Here is a 24,607-nt window from a genome sequence, read left to right as displayed (position 1 = left end):
TTACTGCAAAGTCAAATTTCTGAGACCAGGAAGTACCAAAAGCACAACTGGCTGCAGATGCAAGGACAAAAAAAAAATTGGGGGTTGTCTAACAACAGAAATAAGCAATGTCTGGAGAAAAGAGAAAGAAAAATGAGGAAAGAGGATAGGAAACAAACAAGATCATTAAAAAAAGCAGTTGAAAGAAAGAAATATACACCAATTTTGACAGATAACAAAAGGCAGAGTTCTGGAGACAAATTTCAGTTTCTACATAAAGCTTTAAATAGCTTGTGAGAAATACATAATTATCCCAGGTTACCTTATTGCTAGATCTACTCATTCTTAGAAAGACCAATTATTTTTAGCTCTTCTCACATTCTCACTTACAGGAGAAACTCATACTGCAGCTTCTACGATATTCAGGAAGAATTCACAAGCATAAAGTAGCACTTTGCAATGCAGTTGCTGCCAGTCCCCTTTTGCCTAAAATGACTAGAAAAGAGTGCAGCTGTTGCCACATGTCCTAATCTGAAATCACTTTATGCAAATTTGGGGTATGCAGAGGCACTCAGCTGTGTAACAGTCCAGCTTATTTCGTCAGTCCATATTACTCAACACAAATTTCAGCACTGACATATTTATTCCAGTGTAAGTTCCCTATCCCCATCTGAGGTTGTTAATAAGTTAATACATTTCAACAGTATTTTATTTTAGCAGTATTTTATTAATACTGCAAAGTAATGATAACTTGTTTCCAGTTTTGATTTCTATGGCTTTGTAACATCTACTACTTCTGGTGAGGAATCTATTTAGTTCACACATCTCTTCTCTTTGCTATAGCATATATAACAAGATCGCAATCACATTTCTTAGATCACAGCTTTGGTGTATCAATCACTGCCCCTGTTGTAGTAGGCTTCTCCTGAGCTACAGAACCCAAGAAGGTAGAATTCCTTAAGGCCAGCTGTCTTACTCTGCTCCCTCTCACAAAGACCTTTAGCCTAAAACTTTGATGCAAGAGGGCAGGTCAATACACACAAGTGTTCTGGAAGAGCTGTTTCAATGCAGCTAACCTCTCTCTGAGTGGCCCACACGTACTCCCAAATACAGTGAGCGATAAGAATATGTAGGCTTGCCTGAAAGGTCAATGAGCAAAGACTGTGTAAGGTCTGTGGTGGTTTCATACTGATGACCAATTGAAACTCTAGCACACCGATCTCACTTCTCTTCTTCAAAGAAGGGTGAAGGACAATAAAACTTGGGGGGGGGGGGGGGTTGCAATAATGCTGTTCTAGATACAAGTGAAGAGCACACCATTATTTGGGCTGCAGCAGGAAGAATTAACTTCATCCCACCCAGTACAAGATTCAAGATGACAGAACCTGTAGAGATGACCAAGGGAATTGACAAAACTTAATTCCTCTAGATAATGGGGTTCGACAAGGGTAGCCAGGAGCACAAGGAGATTAACATAAGTTTCAAATTCACAGATTCACTTGGGTGGTAAGGTACTTCTGTAGCAGGTCTGTAGTCTAGTCTCCTGTTCAAAACAACATCAGCTCTAGGCAAAATCAGGCTGCTCAGGGCTTGTTTCTGGGCTGCATTAAAAAAAGGGCTGGCCAGGCTGGCCAGCAGGGAGAGGTAGATGATTATGCCCCTCTACTCAGCTCTTGTGATGCCCCATCTGGAGTACTGCATCTAGGCCTGGGGCCCCCAGTACAGGAAGGACATGGAGCTCTTGGAGTGGGTCCAGAGGAGGGCCACTAAGATGATCAGAGGGCTGGAACACCTCTCCTGTGAGGAAAGGCTGAGGGAACTGGGCTTATTTAGTTTGGAGAAGAGAAGGCTCTGGGGATATCTCACTGCGGCCTTCCAGTACTTGAAGGGAGCATATAAACAGGAAGGGGAACGGCTGTTTATGAGGGTGGATAGTGATAGGACAAGGGGGAATGATTTTAAACTGGGACAGGGGAGGTTTAGGTTGGATATTAGGAGAAAGTTTTTTCACCCAGAGGGTGGTGACGCACTGGAACAGGTTGCCCAAGGAGGTTGTGGATGCCCCATCCCTGGAGGCATTCAAGGCCAGGCTGGATGTGGCTCTGGGCAGCCTGGTCTGCTGGTTGGCGACCCTGCACATAGCAGGGGGGTTGAAACTTGATGGTCATTGTGGTCCTTTTCAACCCAGGCCATTCTATGATTCTATGATATGATTTGTCCTGAGGCATGACAAAAGCCTCCTAGGACAGAGCCTGCACAATTTGTATATGTTACCTCAACATAACCTCCCTACCCCCATTAGAAAAAGGTTTTCCGTATGTCCAGCTGAAACCTACAATTTTCATTTATGACAGTGTCTTTTTCTTTTCCTAACTGGGAAGCTGGAGTATTTCCAGTGTATACATCTTTGAATGGTTTCAACTGGAAGGGAATTCAAAGAACACTGAGCTCCAACCCCCTGCTGTACTCAGGGCTGCCACCCACCATATCAGGCTGCCCATGGCCCCATCCAATCTAGCCTTGAGTAACCTCCAGGGAAGTAGCATATATAATCTTAATGTTTCCCCACAGAAACAGGCAGGTGACTATTACATCTGCCCACAGCCATCTCTTGTCCAGGCAGAAGCAGCCCCATCTTCTCTGTCTTCTCACAAAGTACTTCAGCCCTGACTGTTCTGGGGATCTTCTCCTAACCTCACACCAAGGTTAGGAGTGGAGGACCGTCTGGCACAGGGAGGGCAAAGGCAAAACCAGGCACAGTATTCTAGATTCAACCTTATGATTACTAAGTATAGGAGCGCAATCACTGCCTTCAAACAGGCTGTGCTCCTGTTTATACAACCCAGGATGCTGACAGCCTTTTTTCAGTTCCGACAAGCTGTTGACTCATGCTCAGCTGTTGACTCATGCTTATGCCCAGATAACACCCCCCCCAACCAGGGCCTTTTCAGCAAAGCCACTTCCCAGCCAGCTCCTAGCCTCTGCTAATGAAATTGATATGTGACTTTCCCCACAGCACACCACAAGTACTGTGTTTAAACCCAAGTAAACAAAAACATAACAAGCAACAACTTAAGACATAAATAGAAGAAAACGTGCCACACATCCTGAAAAGCAGAACAAACAATTCAGCTGAATAATGTTTCCTAATACTTTGTGAATTGCAGCTTGTTATCTACTTGTCAGAAGTTTTCAAACTACAGCCATGCCACATTATCCCCTCACAAAGCCACATTACAAAGAATACCATGGGAAGATCACTAACTTCTGAGACCCATGACTAACTTAGAGAAGCAGGAAGAAGTTGCCATGCCAAAGAAACATGGGTGTACCACACACCACCGTTCACAGATGCCTCTTTTTCCAGTCACCCAGAAGCTATGCTTAAACAGATCTCAAAGATTCTGTATTTGTGCACTACTTCCACAAGTCTGACTGTGCATAACACCAGCTGATGCAATACCAACAGTTCCAAACAAGAAACCAACCTGCACAGTTGGAATAAACAAGCAACTGGAAGTTTTTGTCCCTAGAGCACAATTCAGAAGTCAGACCTCACATTACAGCTCTAAAAACTGTTTAGCACTTGCACAATGATATCTGTAAAACAGCAGACATTCACACAGTTTTAGGGTAGGTCCACAGGGAAAAAAAAGGATATTACACTATGATTATCAGTCGTTTAGTCAACTACAAGTTTAATCTTGCAGATGAATCACGTCTAAATTTGGGGGTAAAGCTGTTGCACAATATTGACCAAGTTACAAAACAAACAGAAAGGCACTCAGACAACAGAGTTCTGAGTTTTCAGAACTGCAGCTCCTCATTTTAGCCAGCATAATGTAACTTCTGTCAACATAATCACCTGATTTCCCTCCTCCCCCAGGAATATCATCTTCACTCAGCACACTGAACGAATGGACTCGCCCTTTCGGCCCTCAGCCTTCTTCAAAGTCTGATTTACTTCAGAAGCACATTTAATGAAAGATGAATCACTTCTTGAAAAGAAGTTTCTAGCCCATGGTGCTTTGCTCTAACTCCATTTTCCTTTTCCTTCTACGGTCACGTGTTTATATGACTGCAAATACTCCTATCTGATGCAGATACCAAATTCACATACATAAAGCACAAAATCTGAATCACCTCTGACATGAATTAAGTGTACAGTAACCTTAATCCACTGAACTACATAGCCCAGATGGCGAAACCAACAATGAAACTGAAATGACAGAATCAGAAACATCTAAAAATAGCCACTCAATGATTTTCCTGCTATAAGTACTTGAGATTCCACACATTTGTTTGAAGTTATGCATTAATTCCGCAGCTTCTATCTTGATAAGTGCTAAAACTGTAAGCAGGTTCTTGAACTCCACTTTCCCCATGCCAATTTTGAGATTCAAGACTCAGTAAACAATTTACCAGCCCATGCTGAAATGTTACAAGAACAAATACATACACAACTAATAACAGCATACCAGTGAACTTCAAGAGCAATAGAATCACAGAATGGTCTGGGTTGGAAAGGACCATAATGATTATTGAGTTTCAACCCCCTGCTATGTGCAGGGTCGCCAACCACCAGACCAGGCTGCCCAGAGCCACATCCAGCCTGGCCTTGAATGCCTCCAGGGATGGGGCATCCACAGCCTCCTTGGGCAACCTGTTCAACAGCATGAGCTGAAGAACAAAATCACAAAGGAAGCGAGCAAAGAGGTAGAAAACAGAACAGGATGAGATAATAGTCTGGGAAAAACTCTACGTAACAAAACTCAATGCTGATGTGCTTCAGAAAGAGCATTCGCTAAGATTCATGCTGTGATGCACTTTTACTTGAATGAAAACCACAGAAGAAAAAAATGTGCAGTGAAGTGCACAGTGAATCTAGAACTGCTATCAACAAGTCATCTGTTTAAGACCGTTTTCTGAGCTTCAGTGGATAAAGTAACAAGCTGCCTCACTACCAAGCCACTGGCAGATATCCAGCAAACACATTTAAAGGAAGACAGAAGTCATATGAATAACGATATTCATACATACCAGTTTCTCAATTTCGGATTCAAGGTTTTGTATGCAGTCAAGTTTTCTCTTACGACATCGCTGCGCTGCAATTCTATTCTTACTTCGTCTGCGGATATCATGGATACAGTCCAACTGCTCAGGGGTTAATTTATGCATCTTCAGAAATGACTGGAAGTCATTTCTGGAAAGGGAGATAATCCTTTGAGCATTAAATGGCAGTTTTACCTGGAATGTAAGATACAAATATAAGCCAAAGGTGAAACTGATAAACACATACTCCAACAGATCATCTCAAGTTTTAGATTTTAAGTGTTCTTTACCACAACACCTCATCCGTACATCTCAGAAACAACAAGCTAGAAGAGCCACCAGGGGAACTATATAAAATCCTAGGGGCTTCAAGCAGATGAACTCAAGGATGGGCAAAATAACAGAGTACCCTGCACATTTACACTGCATCATTAAAAGCTTATTCAAATAGGATGAAATCTACCCCTGTGTACAGGGAATCACTTCGGTGATACAGTCTAGGCAAGTAAGTTACAGTTAGAAGGCAAATAAAATAGGCGTCAAGAATCACTAATGCACCCTGAAGTTCCCTCTAGCTTGCTAAGCCTGTATTCGGTATGTATTTTTATACCTTAGGTTTTCTTCAGGAAAAGTTCATATGAAATAGGCATCTACTTAAAACAGAGAAGTTACAGGCGGTTGGCACTTGTTTTATACTCCTTAATGCTGCTGCTACTGAACGTACACCTGAACTACAGAAGCAAGAGCTTCAGAAACATACAGAGATCATACAGCTTCTAAATACTGAAAACCATCTTTACCTCTACAAATTATTACTAAGTATACAGTTATAGACACTATTGCAACCCCTAAACTGGAGTCAATTAAGAAGCAAAACTTATTCCCTTACTGTGGTCAGAGATCTGAAATTAGTTTAGCAAGTAATTGAAAAATATCCTTTTTGTGTTTGCCTATCACTGGTAATCCAAAGGGAAGAGCACTGCCTTCACTATGCCATTTACTTCTTCATAATGTACAGATGAGAAATGCTTTTAAGCCTATCCTGGCCCTTTATTTGACCTGCCAACCTCCTACAGGAATTGTTGCTTCCATTTACGATAAAAGCCCCTTCAATGTCCCACAGTAAAAAGAGTCACTCTGCAATTCTACTGAAGTCATTTTATATACACAATAGAACCACTTGGTATTTGACTACTTAGGACATCTGTCTAAAACCCTACCAAAGCAATGACACATAGGCAAGATGTGCCAAACATTTTCTGCATTTGGAGAGAACAAATATAACTTAAGTTTCAGAGAAAGTGATGCTGTTGAAAAGCTCTTAAATGCACAGCTACTGTTGCCAGCTTGAAAGCTTGATTTTCATTTTGCAGGTAGTGTGAAGTGTTATTTCCCTCCCACCTTCTGAAGTCTGAAGAAAATCAAAAACATGTTTAACTTTCTATGAAACACACCATGAAATTTAGAATTTTAACCGAAGTAGACAAAAACAATGAAAAAGCCTTAAAAAAGTCCACAGTCCTTGATTTAAAAGACAAAACTTTATTGTAATGTTATTCCAGAAACATATCTGAAGAGATCTAACACCTCACTTCAATGTCCTGCAAAATATTTTAAGTCTCCTTGAATTAACAGTTTTCTCCCACATAAGCCTTCATTTTAATTTCCATTTCCCAAAGTTTTAAAACAAGAAGTAATGAAACAAGATTGCAGAACTAGATTTCTGAGAAGGGCCTTAAGAGACAGGGAAACAAAGAATAACAAGAACGTTCTTACCTCACATTCCTGTTCTCTAGCTGAACAGGATTCACTGTCTCCCTCGGTATCGGTTTCTGAATCCTCCCCCAAACTTATCACATAATTATAGGGACACTGTTCTTGCTGCTGCCCTTGAACATAATCTCCACTGCTTATTTCAGAGCTGTTGGAGCATCCTTCAGTACTGAGATTGCTTATGAAGGGGCACTTGACAGAACTCAATGTCGTAAAAGTTCTTTGAGAGCAAGGCTCAGGACTTTCACTGATCCTGATACCCAGCCACGGACACTCTGATTTCTTCCCCGAATATGCAGGCTCCAAGCGTTCTTTTGGCACTGCAGATGGCAAATGGATTTGACAGGCTTCTGTACTGTAAATATCGCTCCAGAACCCTTTTGCTAGATGCTCTGCTACCTCTCTCTCCACACTGCTTCGATCACCAGTTGATGTAATGTTAATGGCTTCCCTAGCACACAAATCAACCTTTAAAGTTGCATTGTCGTGACTTTCGATTTTGTCACTTTCAGCTCCAGTACCTGTTGCAGTTTTTTCAGATAAGATTGTGGTGCTTTGCATACTACTGAAATTTAAGTTACCATATTGCTCACAAGTACGTAAAAAAGACACGGAATTAAGTCCATGAGGCGCAGCAGCGTTTTGAGGGAAAGCAGCAACATCCATCTTCTCCACAGGACACGAGATGCTTTCAGTCACAGAATCTCTCTTTGATTCTTCTTTTTTCTCGATGTCTTCCTCCCCTTCTTCCATTTTCACCTGAGCCTCTTCACACTGTGAGACCAGCTGCATAGGTACACACTCCTGAGCTTTTGGTGTGCTGTCATTATCAGGTATTTCTTTCTCGATAAAAGTTACAGTTGGTGGCACCTGAATGTCTTTAGTACTGGAACTGGAATCTGAAGTATGAACTTTGTCATTTCCGAAAGCTTTCTGGAATTTCCTATACTTGGGGCACTGGGAAGATGAGCTGGAAACATTGCCTTTTTCTAAATGCATAGGATCTGAGGTTGGGTTGGTATTATCTTGAAGGGCAGGTGATGCTTTAGCATTTTCATCATCTTTACAGAGCTTTGTGTGAGAGGTTTGAATATACTCTTTTTCTATAAGTTCTTCTGCTTCATCATCTATTTCTAAGTCTCCATCATCCACGCTGCTAATCTTAGGGTTTACTTTCCTGCAATGCTGCGTGCAGCATTTCTTCCTAGGACACTCTTGATCTGATTTACAGTCCAAAAATTTGAATTTGAGAAACTGAAAGCAAGACTCTTCAATGTTCCGTACGCCCAAGAATTCAGCACACTTGCAAACTTCAGACACGTTGTCTTTATTTAAAATAAGCTTAGCTGTGTATGCAAACTGAAGCAAGGGACTAAATCCTTTAAGTGTTACCTATGGAAAAAAAAAAGAAAAAAATTAGCATGGCCAACTTCCTGCTTAGTCAAAATCTTGCTTCCCATTTACCAGAGCATACCACAGAGAAAGAGCAAGGCCCCACATATCCACTTCTGTTTCACTGGGTAGTAGTTAGGTTGCCAAGTTTCCAGTTACAACCCCTACACATACATGGGTTTAAACACCCTGAACTCACATCCTGCATTCAGAAAGTCACGCCGTCACGACAAGAGACAAGCGGCAGATTTGCTTCAGAAAGAAGATCTGGCCACACTGTGAAGCAAATAAATAACTTTATCCTGTATATTTTATGGCACTTATTTTCTTCACTGTGATCAGTCTATTAAACAACTCTCATAATACAGTACTGAAATGTGAAAAACAGGTGAAAACCAGGAATGGGACTCAAATTTTATAAAGATAACTTCCATAGTGAAATTACACGTGAATTATTCCTGAACATGATCAAAACACTGCTGGCATGAATCATTCCTTTAAAGAGCAATTATTGCTATTTGCTCAGTTTCATGCACCACTGATATAAAGAACTTTGAAGTAATTGAATTTGACTGCACACGATTATTCACTACTGTAGCCATCTACTCCTTTCTTCCTCTCATGGAGGAAAAGAATAGTACCCAAAACCCTATGCCAACAGCAGTTACAGTCTCTCTGGAGTAGGTAGGCTTTTTGGAACAGTTCCACCATTATCATGTTGGCTTCTCCTGCAAAGCAGTTACCTAAGAGGGAATTCAAAGATAAACAACACTGCTTATCTTAAAAAAATTACTAAGAAAGCAGGTAGGAAGGTGTAAACAGACTATCATATTAAAAGTTACATGCTACTTCTTTTAGCAAGTGAAAAAATGAAGGAGTACATCCATCATTACTACCACTAAAGCCCAAGCCCACCTGCTGGGCTTTTTGTTTTTAAAGAACATGGAAATAACAAATAAAAGGCAGTTGAAGTGATCTACAGAGACAGTTGAGCAGAAACATTCTGAAAACTCTTAAACCTAAAGAATTCTAAAGATAATGTTTCAAATATACCCCAGAGACAACATGGTGATCTGATCAGTATTCTTAATTCACCCTTAAAAAAAAAATAAGTGAAAAGGAGGAGGGTTTATCTACATGCTTGCAAGACGTCTTCAAACCTAATACAACCAATAAATCTAACTTATTTATAAACAGATTACATTCATACATGAAACCAAACAAAACGTTTCAAAATTGTACATTCTTCATTTACCAGGAAATACTCCTTGCTAAAAAATGGAAACATCAAGAGAAAAATCCACTGCGCTTCTCATATTTTCTCCTATGTATTTCTAGCTAGCTGTCCTCAAACATGATAAGTCACTGGAAAGACTCTTGGTGTGACTAAAGATAAGTCTGGCAGGAGCCATTTATTTAATCTGTATTGCTGATGACAGTCTAATTTCCGAGTGTGAAAATTTCAGTAGGAAAACAATAGAAGTGACTGACAGCAAGGTGTCACTGGTTAGCTTTGATGGTGTATATGAAACAAATTAATGTCAAAATATTTGGATATTTCACATTTTGGACTGGCATCTTTTATTTTAAACTTCAAAAACTTTGGATGATCAAAAGGGTTAAGAAATTGCCAAGCCAATTAGTGTTTATTTGTCCCTTTCACGTACACAGCTTCACAATCTGACTCATTTCAAAACATTTAGCAGTTTCCAGAAGACAAGCTCCAATTTCTCAGAGTGTTTTTACCAAGTGATGAGATCAAATTATTAGAAGATACCCTGATGGTATTTTTGTTTGTTGTTAGAGCATATTCAGTTTTTACATCAGTAATGATGGACAATGTTGTTAAGTTGTAGACTTAAGAGGACTTATCTCACTCATACTATGAGTGTTATTATGTTCCTCCATTTTGTTTACAAACTCTGGTCCCCTCCTAGCTCAGGTTTAGTAGAACACCAGTGCTTTCCACAAGATTTTCCCCTACCAACTCTGATGTACATATCTTATTCTTCCAGTATCCTACTTTTGTATTGTTTCAAAAGTTTTACGCGTCACTAATCTCCTCTTCTACTCCAAATGACAGCCTTGTGTTCCCTATTTCCCTTCCACAACAGCTCCTACCATTTCACTTCTTCTAGTCTGGGAGATATTCAGGCTAACAACGTACTAAGCCACTGCAAAGAAGAGACAGAAAAAGAAATGAACATACAGAGACAATATGAAGAATGAATAAAGCTGACAGTGTTATCATGGCATAACATCATTTTGTAGCAAATTCATCAACAGAGAATAGCAAAGATCAGGGGAGCTCTTTAAAAGAGATTATCTGATCCCATTTGGTTTTCAATTTTTTATAAAATCAGATATTATAGTTGCAGAGAATCCTTGCATTTATATATTACAAAGTCAGTGAAGGAGCTATTTTAGGAAGATACAGGCTTTCTGAATACATCATTATGTTAAGGTAGCATTCAACTTAGTCTTGTACACAAACAAGTTGCTGAAGTGACGTCACTACAGATATTCATTGTCACGTACCTTTCCTCCTGGCTTTAATGGTTCTAGATGACTTGCCAACAATTTTTGTGTTATTTTTAACTCCCTTCCCAAGCTGTTTACCAGAAACAGCCTCCCAGAAAGTCGCTGATCGTATACCATTCTTCAGCTTACTGCTGCTTCTGGGCATAGAGTACTTGGAGGCTCTTGAGTTTTCATTTACCAGCACAATGTTTCATATAAACATTTGTTTGCCTCATGACACTTAAAGATTTCAGATGGTATTTAAGTATCTTAAATACTTTCAACTAAATACCAACTGGAATCTTTAAATGTCTTGGATGCTTCAGATATCTGATAACCAAATTGCTTTCCTATGCATGACAGGTTCTGGCTCATTCCCCCTAAATGCCTTTAAATCCAATCTGATTTAAAAGTATTTATTTAAGGTGAAAAAGCAAGCAATTGTCCTCGGCTTTATAGTATAAATACAGCAGAAAAAGAGATCAAGCTGCTAACAATGAGCGTACAAAAACGATAGGGAACTGAAGCGAAGAAAGTCAACAATAAGCTGCAAGCAAGGAATACAAGCACAGCTGTATTTCTCAAACATGTTTAAACTAAACCTTGATGACACTAATTTCAAGATTAAAATGACAGTACTATTAATTTGCTTATTATTCCCAAAAATATTCCTTTCTCGCATAGGATGACTAGTGTCTCTTTAATGTTTGAAGCCCGTGTTAAACAGCTTTTTTTTTTCTTGACAAACTTACATGCTGAGAATCTAGTGTACTATTTTGAGAGTAATAAACACTTTATTGAACACATCTACCCTACACATTCCCCAGGAGAGCATTTATTTACCTTCAGTCTGTGATATTCACTCTGCTCTACCCAGTCTTTACCTCAATCGGCAACAGCTTTACAGCTTAGAAATGTCTTCCCCTCAGTTCTTAACTCTCTTCTCTTTACTGATAATCTCTATTAAGCACCGGTTTATTGTAAAACAGAGTTGAACAAAACAGACCAGAAGCATGGGTAGGTACAATACAGAAACAAACAGCACTCACCTCTTCTGGTAAAGTGATGATAAGATCAGCATCCAACTGGCCCACAATTCTTGAAAGGAAGTAACTACTGCAAGCTGCAAGCACAGCTTTGTGAGCCCGAAATCGCTGGTCTTCCACTAAAATAGTGACATCACAAAGAATATCTTGCTTTCTCTGATCATCGAGACTGAGAAGTACATTGGTACTGTGTACTGAAGACTCGTATGCAAAAACCACGCTGTTCTTCTCACTTAGAGACATTCTGTATCACAGATGTTAGCATAAGCCTCAGTGGAAAGCATGCTTCTATTTTTCCAATCTGGAGGAAGAAAAACAAATTGTACACATGAAAATCACTTCAAACAGGAACCTACTGACGATACAAGAACTTAAGGAAAACTGCTGAATATATGTTAACTGTACTAATTCACTGCAAGAATGAGCTTAACATTTAATATTTCACAAGACAACACATTTGCATCAACATTTCAAGTATCCAAATCCTAATACATATATCTTTAATATTGGTTTAGTAGATGCATAGACAAAAATACAGTTTTTCATGTGACCTCAGGGACAGAGAACCAATTTTTCCACAGCAAATCCTTAAGCATAACAACTTGACCATAACACCTAAAAACTAAAAATTAATGCTTAAATAATTATCATTATATTCTGTGTCCAACACCACGAAAAACGTAAAGAGAAATAAAACCCAGACCCATTCAACAAGATATTATGTAAGCTACTTCTGTTTACTGATTACAGTACCAACTAAAATATTTGTTTTACCTTATTTCAAAAGCAGTTTGCCTGCTAGAACAGTTAATCATTGTTAGAAGTTATTTTCTCTCTAGCAGATACTTCAATTTTTTTAAAGCATATTAGTCCTTTTATTTTCCACCTGTCTTAATTCTCTAATGCAGACTACTCCCCTCACTTCCATAACCTTTCTGCTCATCGCTATTTTAATCATTACGTTTATCAAGTTTGCTTTCATATTGAAGCAGAGAAGGTGAGTCTGGTCACCTGGCTTTTATGATAAAGCTAAGATCTGAAATAATGGTATTTATTGGACAATAAATAACAACGAACATGATAAAATATTTAAACCTTGGAAGTGAACTCATAACCATCCCAAAGCTATTTCTGAACTCCTAGTGTTTGAGAGATGTAGAGCTAGGGAGAAGCCAGCCCTACTAGAGCACGTGAAATTCAGCAGCATTTTCAAGACTAATCCTCACATTTTATTTCCCAATTCCTACTTTCTCTGCAATGAGCCTTCCTTCAAGTTAAAAAAAAAAAACAAGCAAGCAAACCAATAAAAAGCATCTTCAAATCTAAAGCTTCATCAGGAAGCTTCATAGTCGGATCTGGAACTGGTGATCTACAAGGAAAATGTACTTTTGCTCCCAATAACATACACTAACAGACCAAGCACTTCCATTTCACTGGACCATTAGAATACTGTAGTTACTGTAACCGAACATAGTTGCTGACACAGGACTACTCAACCACTGCATTGCTCAACAGTTATGATATGCCAGCTCTCAGCAACAATAAAACTGTAGCCAATGCAAGTCTACAGTTTTCAGATACGGGAAACTTTCACAACCCAGAAAGGGAGAAAAAGGACATGAGTATTTTTAAACACAACGGGGTAAACAAACAAAAAATGAGCACCCTGCCAGCTATCCTTCTGGTTGCTTACTGCTTGTTACTTTCATAGAACACAAACATTTCTTGTTGTCTTTTGAACAGAAAGAAGAGATCCCCCACTCAACATTTTCCAAGTGGCAACAGTAGGACAGCACCAGTCCAGGTACAGACTACCAGCATTATTTGCACTTCTTGCTTCATAATGGAATACTGTACACTCAACTTCACCAAAAAAAAGTTAGTTTGTGACTTGACTAAGAAAAGAAGTCAAGTGGGGGCATCTGCCCAAAGATACAGGATTTTATTATGTGAAAATATAAGTCCTAAGAAAAGTCACACGCACCCCATGTTTTCCCACTCAGCAATAGCTATACCTGGGGTAGTTAATCCTGGGGAAATTCATTCTAGAAGTAACCCCCCTCCTCCACGTATGTATATACACACACACACACACCTAATGAATGACTAGAAGCTTTTGTTTAAGTAAACGTCACAGCTGAATTGTGAAAGTTAACAATATCATTATCCTCAAATATACAGCACATATAGCTTAACAAAGTATAATTGCATTTGTGCCAGAAATAAATACGGAAAAGAGGAACTGACGACAAGATGGAAGGCCAAATCCAGTGTGGTGAGGAATGCAGAAATGTTAAAGACCTATTTTAGGGTGAATATTTAGGCAAAACTCCTAATGAGTTCAACTACAGTTCCAACAGTCCTATAGACATTCCTTACCCTTTTTTCTTCAAGCCCTCCCAGTCCTCAGGTAGACAGTTCACACAAATACGCTGCTCTCAGGTTTCCCCTCATAAAAAAAATCCATTCCAATATCCCATTCAGTTCACTACACCTCTGTAGCTTGGAAGGCTAAAAGGAACAGCAGCTTATATGTGTGCCATGGACAGCTGAACCTTTTTCACTTCATCCCTACAAGGCATGCAACACATTTATAAACCCTGAGCAGCATACTGAAGGCACTGATAAGCTTCTAAGGTTGTCATTGCTGACAAAGGGAAAAAAAAAAAGCCCAAAACCACCTCCAGTTTCTTCTAGAGAGAAAATAAGAATATTTGACCACAGAATCACCAAGGCTGAAAAAGACCTCTAAGATCTTCCAGTCCAACTGTTCACCAATGTTTTCCACTAACCACATCGCTCAATAAAGCATCTAAATGTTTCTTGAACATCTCCAAGGTTGGTGACTTCACCACCTCCCTGGGCAGCCTGTGCAGCTGCCTCATCACTCTCCTGGAGAAGTAGTATTTCGTAATGTCCAACCTGAACCTCTCCCGATGCAAACTGAGGCCATTCCCTCACATCCTATTGCTGTCACCTGGGAGAAGAGGCTGATCCCCACCTCAGCACAACCTCCTTTCAGGTGGCTGTAGAGAGTGATGATGTCTCCCCTGAGCCTCCTCTTCTCCACAGTGAACAACCCCAGCTCCCTCATCTGCTCCCCATCAGACTTGTGCTTCAGACCCCTCACAGTCTCACTGCCCTTCTCTGGACACGTTCCAGGGCCTCACTAACTTTCTGGTAGTGGAGGGCCCAAAACTGAGCACAGCACTTGAGGTGTGGTCCCTTTAGAACAGGATGTAAGTTTGAGATCTCCAAAATATAAAATGCAGCATTTCACAAAGCATTTCAAAATTTATAAGAGGCTTCAAATAACCAAAACACTAGTTTTGTCTTCTTTGTAAAACCTAGTAATGGCTATATGCTGTGAAAGGAGAAATCAAGAGGAAAAGAACCAAAAGGCTGAAAATGCTAATGCAAACAAGAAGTATCAAATAGGAAAGGGAAAGATGTAACCACTAGAACTCTGTCACACCTCAGAGAAGTGCTGACAAAGGTCAAATTTGAGAGTGTCCTAATTCTGTTTTCTAGTTGTGCAATAAAGGCATGGCCTCACATTTATCACAGCACGTCATGACAGACAACTCGATTTTCCACTGGATCCACATCTATAAATATGTTATACACACACCCACAGAAACAGCAACAAAAAAACTCTGTACTTTTAAAAACTTCTTCGTGCTCATCTGCTCTCCTGGAGACTTTGAAAGTTACTTAAAATTAATGCCATTTATGGATAGACCAACGAGGTGAAAGGTTTGGAGGCGACAGTTCAGTTGTAATTAAGAAGCTTTGTAACTTGCAATCTTGTTCTGCAACTCTTCCCCTAGTAAAGACCCTCACAGGCTTTCTTCATCTCAATACAGGTGCCCAATGGCAGTAATCGCGCTATCTTTATTCTAAAATGAACACTCAAGGAAGGAAAATTAGAGGCAGGCACAAATAAATTGTAAAATTGCACCAAGTCTGCAGATGACCACACATTTAAATCACCATTCATTACGTCAGTGTCAGCTAACAACTGTTCTTGCTCAATGGAAAAGATGCCAAGAACCAAAAGTATTATTTAAGATGTTCCATACGGCAAGTACCATCGGAGATAAGAGTCCAAAAAGATCTTCCAAAACTTAAAGTGGCCCTTACAATGCAGGCTGAAAGGATTAAAGATGAAACAATGCAGAAGTTCAATACGAATCTCCATTTAGTGGAGGAAAACTAGAACTGCCAGTACAAAGACATTCCTCAAATTCCTCTCATGACAGGCTCGGAGCACCTAAGAACCTCATTGACTTGAGGGAAAGAAAAAGGGACTATGGCACATGCTAGCATAAGAAATCCCTTACGGAAAACTACAGCTGAATGAATCAAGTTCTCCTTTGAGGACACAACCAAACACATTACTATCAAGCTTCCGCTCTTCATCAGTGAGTGAAAGAAAAAATGCTTTGCTTAAGGGCAAAGATATTGTCTCCTAAGCACAAGTTATAATACTTTATTCTGCTTCCAAGTGAAGATGGGCTGATTTGTCTCACCCTTACTACCATAGGACTCGAGGAAAACTGTGAACAGTTACCTGTAAAATCGATGTACCTTCAGTAGATTTAGACATCCCTACTTTTAATCAATTAAGCATACACATTTATTATCAAAGGACATATAAAATACTTGTTCTCTTAACACAAATTAGCAGTGCCAACAATATGAAGAAAAGGAATATAAATTTGTCTGAATACATAATGTAGAAGTCAGAGCAAGAAGTCTATCAAGGTTCATCAGGAAATAACAGATCTCATTTCCTTGCGCATTTAGAGTTACTCGTTAATTTATATTGCTAACATGGAGGTAAATGCAAAGTAAGGTACTTTAAATAGTCTCAGACCTCAAGCAGGCTCATCTGATTGCTTACAATTAGAAGTTACTTCTCCTGAACTCCTAGCTGATGGCAGAATGAGGCAGGCCAGTTAGTTAATCCTCTGAAGGAGACACTGCTAGGGAAAGAAGTCAAGAGTCACTCCAGTGCAGATCTTCAGGAAAACCATGAGGTGTCCTCCATTTGACACTAGTATACATATATTCCAAAGATGATAATCACTATGGCTGAGTCCCACGTCAAGCTATAAGGAACTACCGTTGCTAAGTTACAGACAGAACATAATAGATAATACTATCTTGGAATAGATAGTCTAAGAGTGGGAACATTATACCAGAAGAAAATTGCTCATCCACACACAAAGACCTGGCACAAGGCAGACTGACTTTCATGTTCAGCAGTACAACACATGCAGAGCTCACATTCAAATTAACATCCTGTGGTCAATGAGGGAAGTGTTGTGCCTGAGGTGAAGGAAGCTCTAAAGCATCAAGTTGTCACTGAAGCTGACAAAAACATGTGTAGAGTTAAGCTGGGTTCTGCACACCCACAGCAGGAAGAAAGAACTGCTTCAAGATTAGCTATGTCTACAAAATTCAGCCAGCTAAAGAGTCCCGAAGAAAGTTTTGTATGGCATTTTGCAAATATAGAATATCTGCATTATAACTTATGTGGAATTAATTCTAACTTTTATATAAAAAAACCTCAAACAGATTAAAATAAAAAATCAGCAAGTGCCTTCTGCTGTACATCTTCCTAGCAAACCACTTCTAGAAGAGTTGACACAATCACTCTCCCAAGTATTTGATGCTGAGGAGAAACATTCCCATTTTGCTAAGGACAACAAAGCACACAGTTTGTGTACACTGACACAGAACACTCAAGTCAAGTAGTTCTTTCTCACATCAATCAGGCCACGCTTCACAACATGCCGTAACGATCAAGTCTCTCGGGGTTGCAAAGAAAGAAGATAAACAGAAATCCCATTCCAACAGGAAAATTCCTTCACTGATCAAAAGTAATAGCACTAAGATGTGGATGTCAAGACATCATTTGAAGCCTTAAAACAATAAAATACCACCTGCTAGCTCACTGCAGATTTTAGTGTCAGCAGCAATCATCACCTCCAACACTCACCCAAACACCCCCTGAACAATGACCAAAATTCCAGCTTTCCTACAGAGAATTTCTCAAACATCCCCATTCTGTCCAAAGAGTTTTATTTATAACAAGTGTCAAATATAGAGAATAACCTGCTTTAAGATAGGAAGGTTCTACAGAGGGATTTGGATAGGCTGAGGCCAACCGTATGAGGTTCAACAAGACCAAATGACAGGTCCTGCACTTTGGTCATGACCCCATGCAATGTCACAGGCTTGGGGTAGAGTGGCTGGCAAGCTGAATGAAGAATGTGGGTGTACTGGTCAACAGCCAGCTGAATGTGAGCCAGCAGTGTGCCCTGGTGACCAAGAAAGCCAGCAGCATCCTGGCTTGTATCAGAAACAGTGCAGCCAGCAGGAGCAGGGAGGAGATCATCCTTCTGTGCTGGGCACCAGTGGGACTGTACCTCAAATACTGTATGCAGTTTCAGGCCCCCTTACTACAAAAAAAAAAAATAGAGGCACTGGCCTTGAGTTCAAAGAAGGGCAACAAAGCTGGTGGAGGGTCTGGACTACAGGTCTTATGAGAAACAGCTAAAGGAACTTAGTCTAGAGAAGAGGAGGCTCAGAGGAAACCTCATCATTCTCTTCAATCACCCAAATGGAGGTTGTGGTGAGGTGGGGGGTTGGCCTCTTCTCCCAGGTAACAGTGACAGAAAAAGAGGTGATGGCCTCAAGTTGTGCCAAGGGTGGTTCAGCTTGGATTTTAGGAAGCACTTCTCTGAAAGACAGGCATAGGCTGCCCAGGGAGGTGGTGCAGTCACCGTCCCTGGAGGTGTTCAAGAGCTGTGTGGATGTGGCACTGAGGGACGTGGGCAGTGGAGGTGGTGGGGGTGGGCTGACAGTTGGACTGGGTGATCTTAGTGGTCTTTTCCCAATCTCCATGATTCTTTGATAAAGATCAACTAAACTGACTAAAAAAAAATAAACTTAATATTAATTCACTGCTTTTAATAACAACTTCCTTAAATTTTAAATGAAGACTTCAGCAGAGTACCTTGTATTTTACACACATGTAGGAAAACCCCCCAGATTTTGTATAGTTTAAAATCAAGCTTTTTGTTGACTTAGCTATAAATGTAGAGAACTGATGTTATCTCATTGTTTTTCTGTTTTACTGTATACTCGCATCATTCTTTCTGAACAGAGAAGACAAAAATAACAGCTGGAAGTCTCCGCCTGTCTGCAACAGATGCCAGGAACTTCACTACAAAGTAACTTACAACAACAACATGACAGCTACCACCCTGGTAAATAAATTCAGCATTCTTCAGTTTGTATTCAAACACCACAAACTCCAGAAAGAGAAAGGTGAGACATTTCAGCATACAAAGGGCTATCTATGCTTTACAGCTAAAGCAAATGTTTTGAATGTGAGACCAGCTGAAGTTGGCAGCATTAGAAGAAAATTCACAACTAGAAAAAAAATGAATGAGTCATAGAAAGCGAGCTCCATAGGCTCTCAGGCTCTTTAAGGGAAAAGGTCCCCAAAAAATACTAAAACAGCACTTAGAGATAGAGGCTCGAGAGTGCAAATTCACATAAAGAGAAGCAGAAATGACAGTAGGATACACCTTTGAACTCTGTGCACGTTTACCAGAACAGGTTTTGACTACTCTGAGTTCAAATGTTTGTGGTGTCCTTAAAAATACTAAATCAGTGCACACACATCGTTGGAAATCAACAGTGGTTGTGCCTTTTCCTACTCAGATGGTCTCTGCTGAGAAATCTAGAGACACGGAAAAACCCATAGCTAATTCTCACCAACACGAATGGGAATCCAGAGCAATCTGGATTTGAGGAAGTCTAGAGAGCATCCAAGCCTGAGGATCATCTGTGAAAGACTCGCTGACAAACAAAACGCAAGACTGTACTTTGCAACCATCAACTGTAATACACTTAATAGCGAGTGGGGTAATAAACCAGCTCAACTGACATGTGGTTCTTCTGTCTCATGTTCTACAGAGATAGAAGCAGTACAAGCAGGAGCTAAGCAAAAAATAACAAAATAAATTAGCTACAGAAGTTATATCCTAGCAAGTCATGCTTTCTTTTAAAGAGCAACAGTCTCTTATTTTTCCCATCAGTCAATAACTACATTTCAAAGCTAAATAATGAAAATCTAACCTTTTTAGACTCAGATAACAGTTACACTGCTGTACCCCTGACGTGTGTACAGGTAAGGGTTTGGGTTTTGTTTTTCCTTCAAGACCTTGAGCTACATTTCCTATCAATTGTCCAAGCCAAGAGTTACTCAATTTACTAACTAGTAAACAAAAGCCTGTTCCTTATTCTTTACTTAGATGGCAGCTGTTCACTAACAGCACGCTGGATATTGATCCCCTGCAATAATGACATGACCTTTCAGTAGCACACAGGTAAAGCTCCTGAGGATACAAGAAAGCAGTGAGTGCAGCTCCTCCTCAGCAGAGCTCAGGCAGGGCGCCCTTACTGTCAGCACTATCACAGCTGGCTGCACTTGGGCACCCAGATGCAATTCCTGTTGTGATCATCACCACCATTACACTAGCAGGTTAATTAGTCATGCAGTAGACAATAAACACCTGCTCAGCAACCACCACGCTTCTAACTTACCTCTATTCTTAGAATACCTTAAATTCCTGAACAGCTGAGGGGAAAAAAAGAAAAGGTATCGTATAGCACACAAAAAAAAAATCTTGAAAAGCAAAGTCTGAGTGTTACTCCTGACTCCTATGCTGATGTATTGAGTAACTTTAAGCAGCTCGTCTATCTCCCTCAGCTCCCCTACAGCGGACATTTACATTTATTTTATTCTATTAAAAGAAAATCCTGCCATCCACAGATGCGATGCACAAAGAGACAGCTATCAATCCCTACTACTACAGCAAGACTGTTTGGATAAAAGACAGTTCATTCAAAATACAGTGCAGAAGCTGCTTTCTAAAGCTTTCTATCTGTGTGCTTACCCCCAGCTACCTCGCCTTTTAAGGAAATGAAGTTACATTACAGATGAATGCCTGGAGCAGCTAATAGCTGCTGATTCATGTTATGCTGACAAGGGATGAACAAGCATTTTAGCATTCATGTTTACTGCCGCTCCAGCATCAGCTCAAAAATACTTGAACATGGCAATTAAGGAACCTATTGATTATAACAGCTAAGCTTCGGTTCATTCAAACAATGCTTTCTCCTATAAAGAGAGCACATCTCCTCTTTAGACGATTAGCAAATTAATAATTAAATCTCTAAACCATTCAAACTACACAGTGGGATGATACCGCTTAATTACATAAGTGAGCTTTTAAAAAAAAAGATTAGACTGTATTTCTGCAACATCACTCTTACCAAAGCATTTGGATTCTTGACAAGTCACAAGTGAGAACTGAAAGGAATCACGGGAAGCCAGGCCAGTGTCATGTCTCAGAGTCATGATTTATTCTCAAGCTTTTAAGCCTAAAGATTCAGTTGTTTTTAAGCACCTGGAACTCGGAGCAGGGAGAGAAGGGCAAAGAATTAGGATTCCTAGCAGACACAAGACTCCAGCAGCTGGGATTTTGAAGAAATACACAGAAGACGGGTACTGTATAAACATCAACTTCTCCCCATGAGGATTGGGATAGTTTCCCTAGAATGACATAAAGCAATAATCACATCCCACCCAGAAAATGAAAAATATAAAAAGATACTTCTATTTGCTGCTCTGCATTATCTTACACTCAGCTAAATTTTTCTATACAGCGTGAAAATAATCACTTTGTGGGGATGTGGTCTTGGTGCTAAAAATGAATAGGATAGAAGGGATTTCAGAGACTCCTCTGCAGCAAAATCTCACCTTTACAATCCTTCAGTTCCACTCTGCAACCATTACTCTGGGAAGGCAGCTATGCACAGACTTAGTAATGGCATGGGTTTTTTTTTTCCCAGGTCAGAGTAAAATATTTAATCAGGACAAAACTGACTAACAAAGCATGCACAGCTAGCACCTACTGTCAACTCTTGCCTTTACTTGAAGAACAAACACCTTCATGTTTCTATCTGCATATCCTACTCCTTGCCACAGTTAAACAAACCACATTCGTTGTGTCAATGACCGTCAGAATCCATTCACAAGTACGTACACTAAAAAATACTTGTAAGAAATAGTAAGTTAACCATTTGTAGTTCGAGAACTTGTGAAGGATGCAAGAAATGACCTAGAGGAACTGAGGAGCAAGCATAGTGGCAAGTCAAAGAAAATACTATTGGAAAACGACCTTCATAATGTTATCATCTGCGGCATTAGCTTTTTAACTCCTCTCATTTGCTTCCACAGCTTTTCTTCACAGCATATGAAACTGAAACAAAAGTTCAGAAACACTTCTATGACAACAGCGTATGAACTTCTATTGAAAGAGCATACACAATTATTGCTAATTCCAGTCAAATTTGCACAAGGAGAAAAGATGCAGAATGCCAGACTTCAGATGGTAGCACTTGCTATTCCTGCTATTTACTTTCCTATTAAAGTATTAGCTAAAAGACCAAGACTGGAATCCAAACACCTGCAGACACTATCTTGACAATTCAAGTCACTCGCAAACAGAAGTCCAACATGATTCTACAGACTACATGCAAGCAATTTAAAGGCATTTTGGGTGACCCTATACTACTACTGTTCTCCAACGCACACCTAATGATGAAACTTTATTCGCATTTCACTAATGCTTCTAAAGCCAGTTTGCCCTCCCTAACACGCTTCCCCTTCTTTTTAAAGCTTCAGTAGCTGACAAGTCAGTTGAGCATTACTCTGAGCTGTTGACGAGCACTTATACAAAATACAAAGGTTTCCCTTGTATTACTGAAGAACCAAACCCCTCCACCACAAGAAATGCCCCTTAACTAAAAAATACAGCTTGCTGCTGGAGATGAAGTATCTTCTATGGTATGGGCTATGATCTGTTTCAGCAAAGTAAGCCTTCCTCCACCCCTACATAGTTAACTTCTGAACCAGAGGCAGGGAAAGCTGCAGGGGTCCTCATGCATTATCCCCAATTTGGTCATACCAGGCTGAATTCAAGCAACTGAAGCGAGCAAAAAATAGCTGCCGAAACAACCATTAAGGTTTTGTTCCTACCCACGTTTGCATCAACCAACACATTACTACTGTTTAACTAAGGACTGCATATAAACAAGACTTGTGCTATAAATGCCACAAAGGTCTTTTCAGCCCCTAAAACCTCCCCCACGAAACTTTCAGCAGGAGAATCCTAAGGGACAACGACAACACCAGCACTCAGAGAGGTGAATCCTTCTAGTGGCCCTACTGTGCCAACGCCTCGTGCCAGTTTGCTGAGCACTGGGTGAAAGCCAGGTGTACAATTAAAAGGAAACCAATGAGGAAGTTGCCTTAACACCTTTTCTTACTTGATCAAATGCGAGAGCGTCAGAACAAGGACTCCCGAGTCCAAAGCGCTGGGGAGAGATATTTGGTTTGGGACTCATATTACAACTCAACACAAAGACGTCTCTGTTTTAAATCTGAAGATACGTGTGGTCCATGCCCAGCGATAGTGCCACTTGATCAAAGCGATCACGTGAAGAGCACGGCACGCCAGGCAATTCTTACATTAACATCAGTGACTGTTTGAAATACCCTGACCACACTAAAACCTTTGCTTTGGACGCTTTTGAGGACAAAACACTCAAAAATAAAGCAGATATAACCATCCACTCTGGCATCTCCGTTATAACTGGGAGCGATGCAGACTTCCCCAGCATCCCACTTACTGCTCTTCCATTCACTTCACCGGATAAATACAGACCACAGGAGTGTTTCTTCTGCATATAGATGAACCGGAAAATACACCCCAGAAGAACACCTGAAGAAATCCAAACACTGTTTCAACAGGAGGGTCCCCAAGGAAGCCCACCTGAGAAGCACACCATGCAGATACACTGTTTCCAGCAACTGTTTTCCCTCTGCAAATCCACCACGGTTGGGCCTGGCCACTGGCTCAGGTACACACGGATTTACTCCCATGCACGAGGGCACCCAAGAGGAATTACACCACTCGAGTCGCTTTAAAACGTTCAATTCAAACCAGAAAACAAAGTTAATAACGCTCTGACCATTTCATCTGGTCTCATCACGTTTGATACGGATGTCCCTGAGTGTTTTCTTCTCGGCACGGCACATTATTAGAGTTTAAAGGACCCACAGCATTGCGTGGCCCCCATGTACTTATAAATTTGAGGTCCCCGCGAGCACTCTGGAAAAGGAAAAGGCAACCACAGCTCGACAGAAAAGCAGACGACGATTCTTTCCTAATTGCTGCACTCCCCAACGCGCCCCGAAGCGCGCCAAGCATTTCACGGCGCAGAACGAGCCCAACGGGATCGCCGACTCCTCGCTGACGGTTCGAGAGGAGCCTCCCCCCGCCAAAAAAAGCGGCGGTGGGCCACAGTGCCGCCCAGCCCCGCAGAGGGGACACGCGAAAGCGCGGTGCCCGGGACCCGCCGCCCTCGCGGGACGCGGCGCCCCGCCGGGGGAGGGGGCGCGGGGGGGGGGACGGCTGCCCGACAGAGAGCGCGCCCTTCAGCTCACCTCAGCGCTTCTGTTGCCGCCGCCGCCCCTCAGCCGCGGGCCGGGCGGGCGGCCGGTGGGCAGCACCGCCGCCGCCTCTCTCCGTTTCCTTTCCCCGCTCCCTTTCTCTCCTGCTCGGTCGCTCCCGTCCCAGCGGCTGCGGCCCGACTGCGGCGACCGCGGTCAGGTGACTCCCGACAACATTGCCGCCCCCCCCGCCGCACACGCACACACCCCGCCCGCCCATTGGCCGCCGCGCTCCCCGCCGCCG

General features: G+C 41.0%; 1 protein-coding gene across 5 annotated transcripts in view; it reads right to left on the bottom strand.

Annotated features, from left to right (window-relative positions):
* BACH1 (BTB domain and CNC homolog 1) overlaps positions 1 to 24,521 on the bottom strand; it is a 28,588-nt gene extending 4,067 nt beyond the window's left edge. Inside the window, exons 1-6 of one of the 5 annotated variants that reach the window (XM_040646793.2) lie at positions 24,358 to 24,521; positions 23,541 to 23,632; positions 21,120 to 21,259; positions 11,766 to 12,063; positions 6,808 to 8,196; positions 5,020 to 5,226 (exon numbers count right to left, since the gene is read on the bottom strand). In XM_040646793.2, coding sequence (XP_040502727.1) covers positions 5,020 to 5,226; positions 6,808 to 8,196; positions 11,766 to 12,005 — 1,836 coding nt within the window. In that variant the 5' untranslated portion in view covers positions 12,006 to 12,063; positions 21,120 to 21,259; positions 23,541 to 23,632; positions 24,358 to 24,521. Of the gene's footprint in view, positions 1 to 5,019; positions 5,227 to 6,807; positions 8,197 to 11,765; positions 12,064 to 16,668; positions 20,758 to 21,119; positions 21,260 to 23,540; positions 23,633 to 24,357 lie in introns of those variants that run through there. The other 4 variants (XM_040646800.2, XM_004938377.5, XM_416696.8 and 1 more) reach the window with 4 other exon arrangements.
* Positions 24,522 to 24,607: the final 86 nt, after the last annotated feature.

The sequence above is a fragment of the Gallus gallus genome, chromosome 1 (assembly GCF_016699485.2).
Source record: "Gallus gallus isolate bGalGal1 chromosome 1, bGalGal1.mat.broiler.GRCg7b, whole genome shotgun sequence".
Lineage (NCBI taxonomy): Eukaryota > Metazoa > Chordata > Aves > Galliformes > Phasianidae > Gallus > Gallus gallus.
This window is presented reverse-complemented; position numbering and strand designations above follow the sequence as displayed.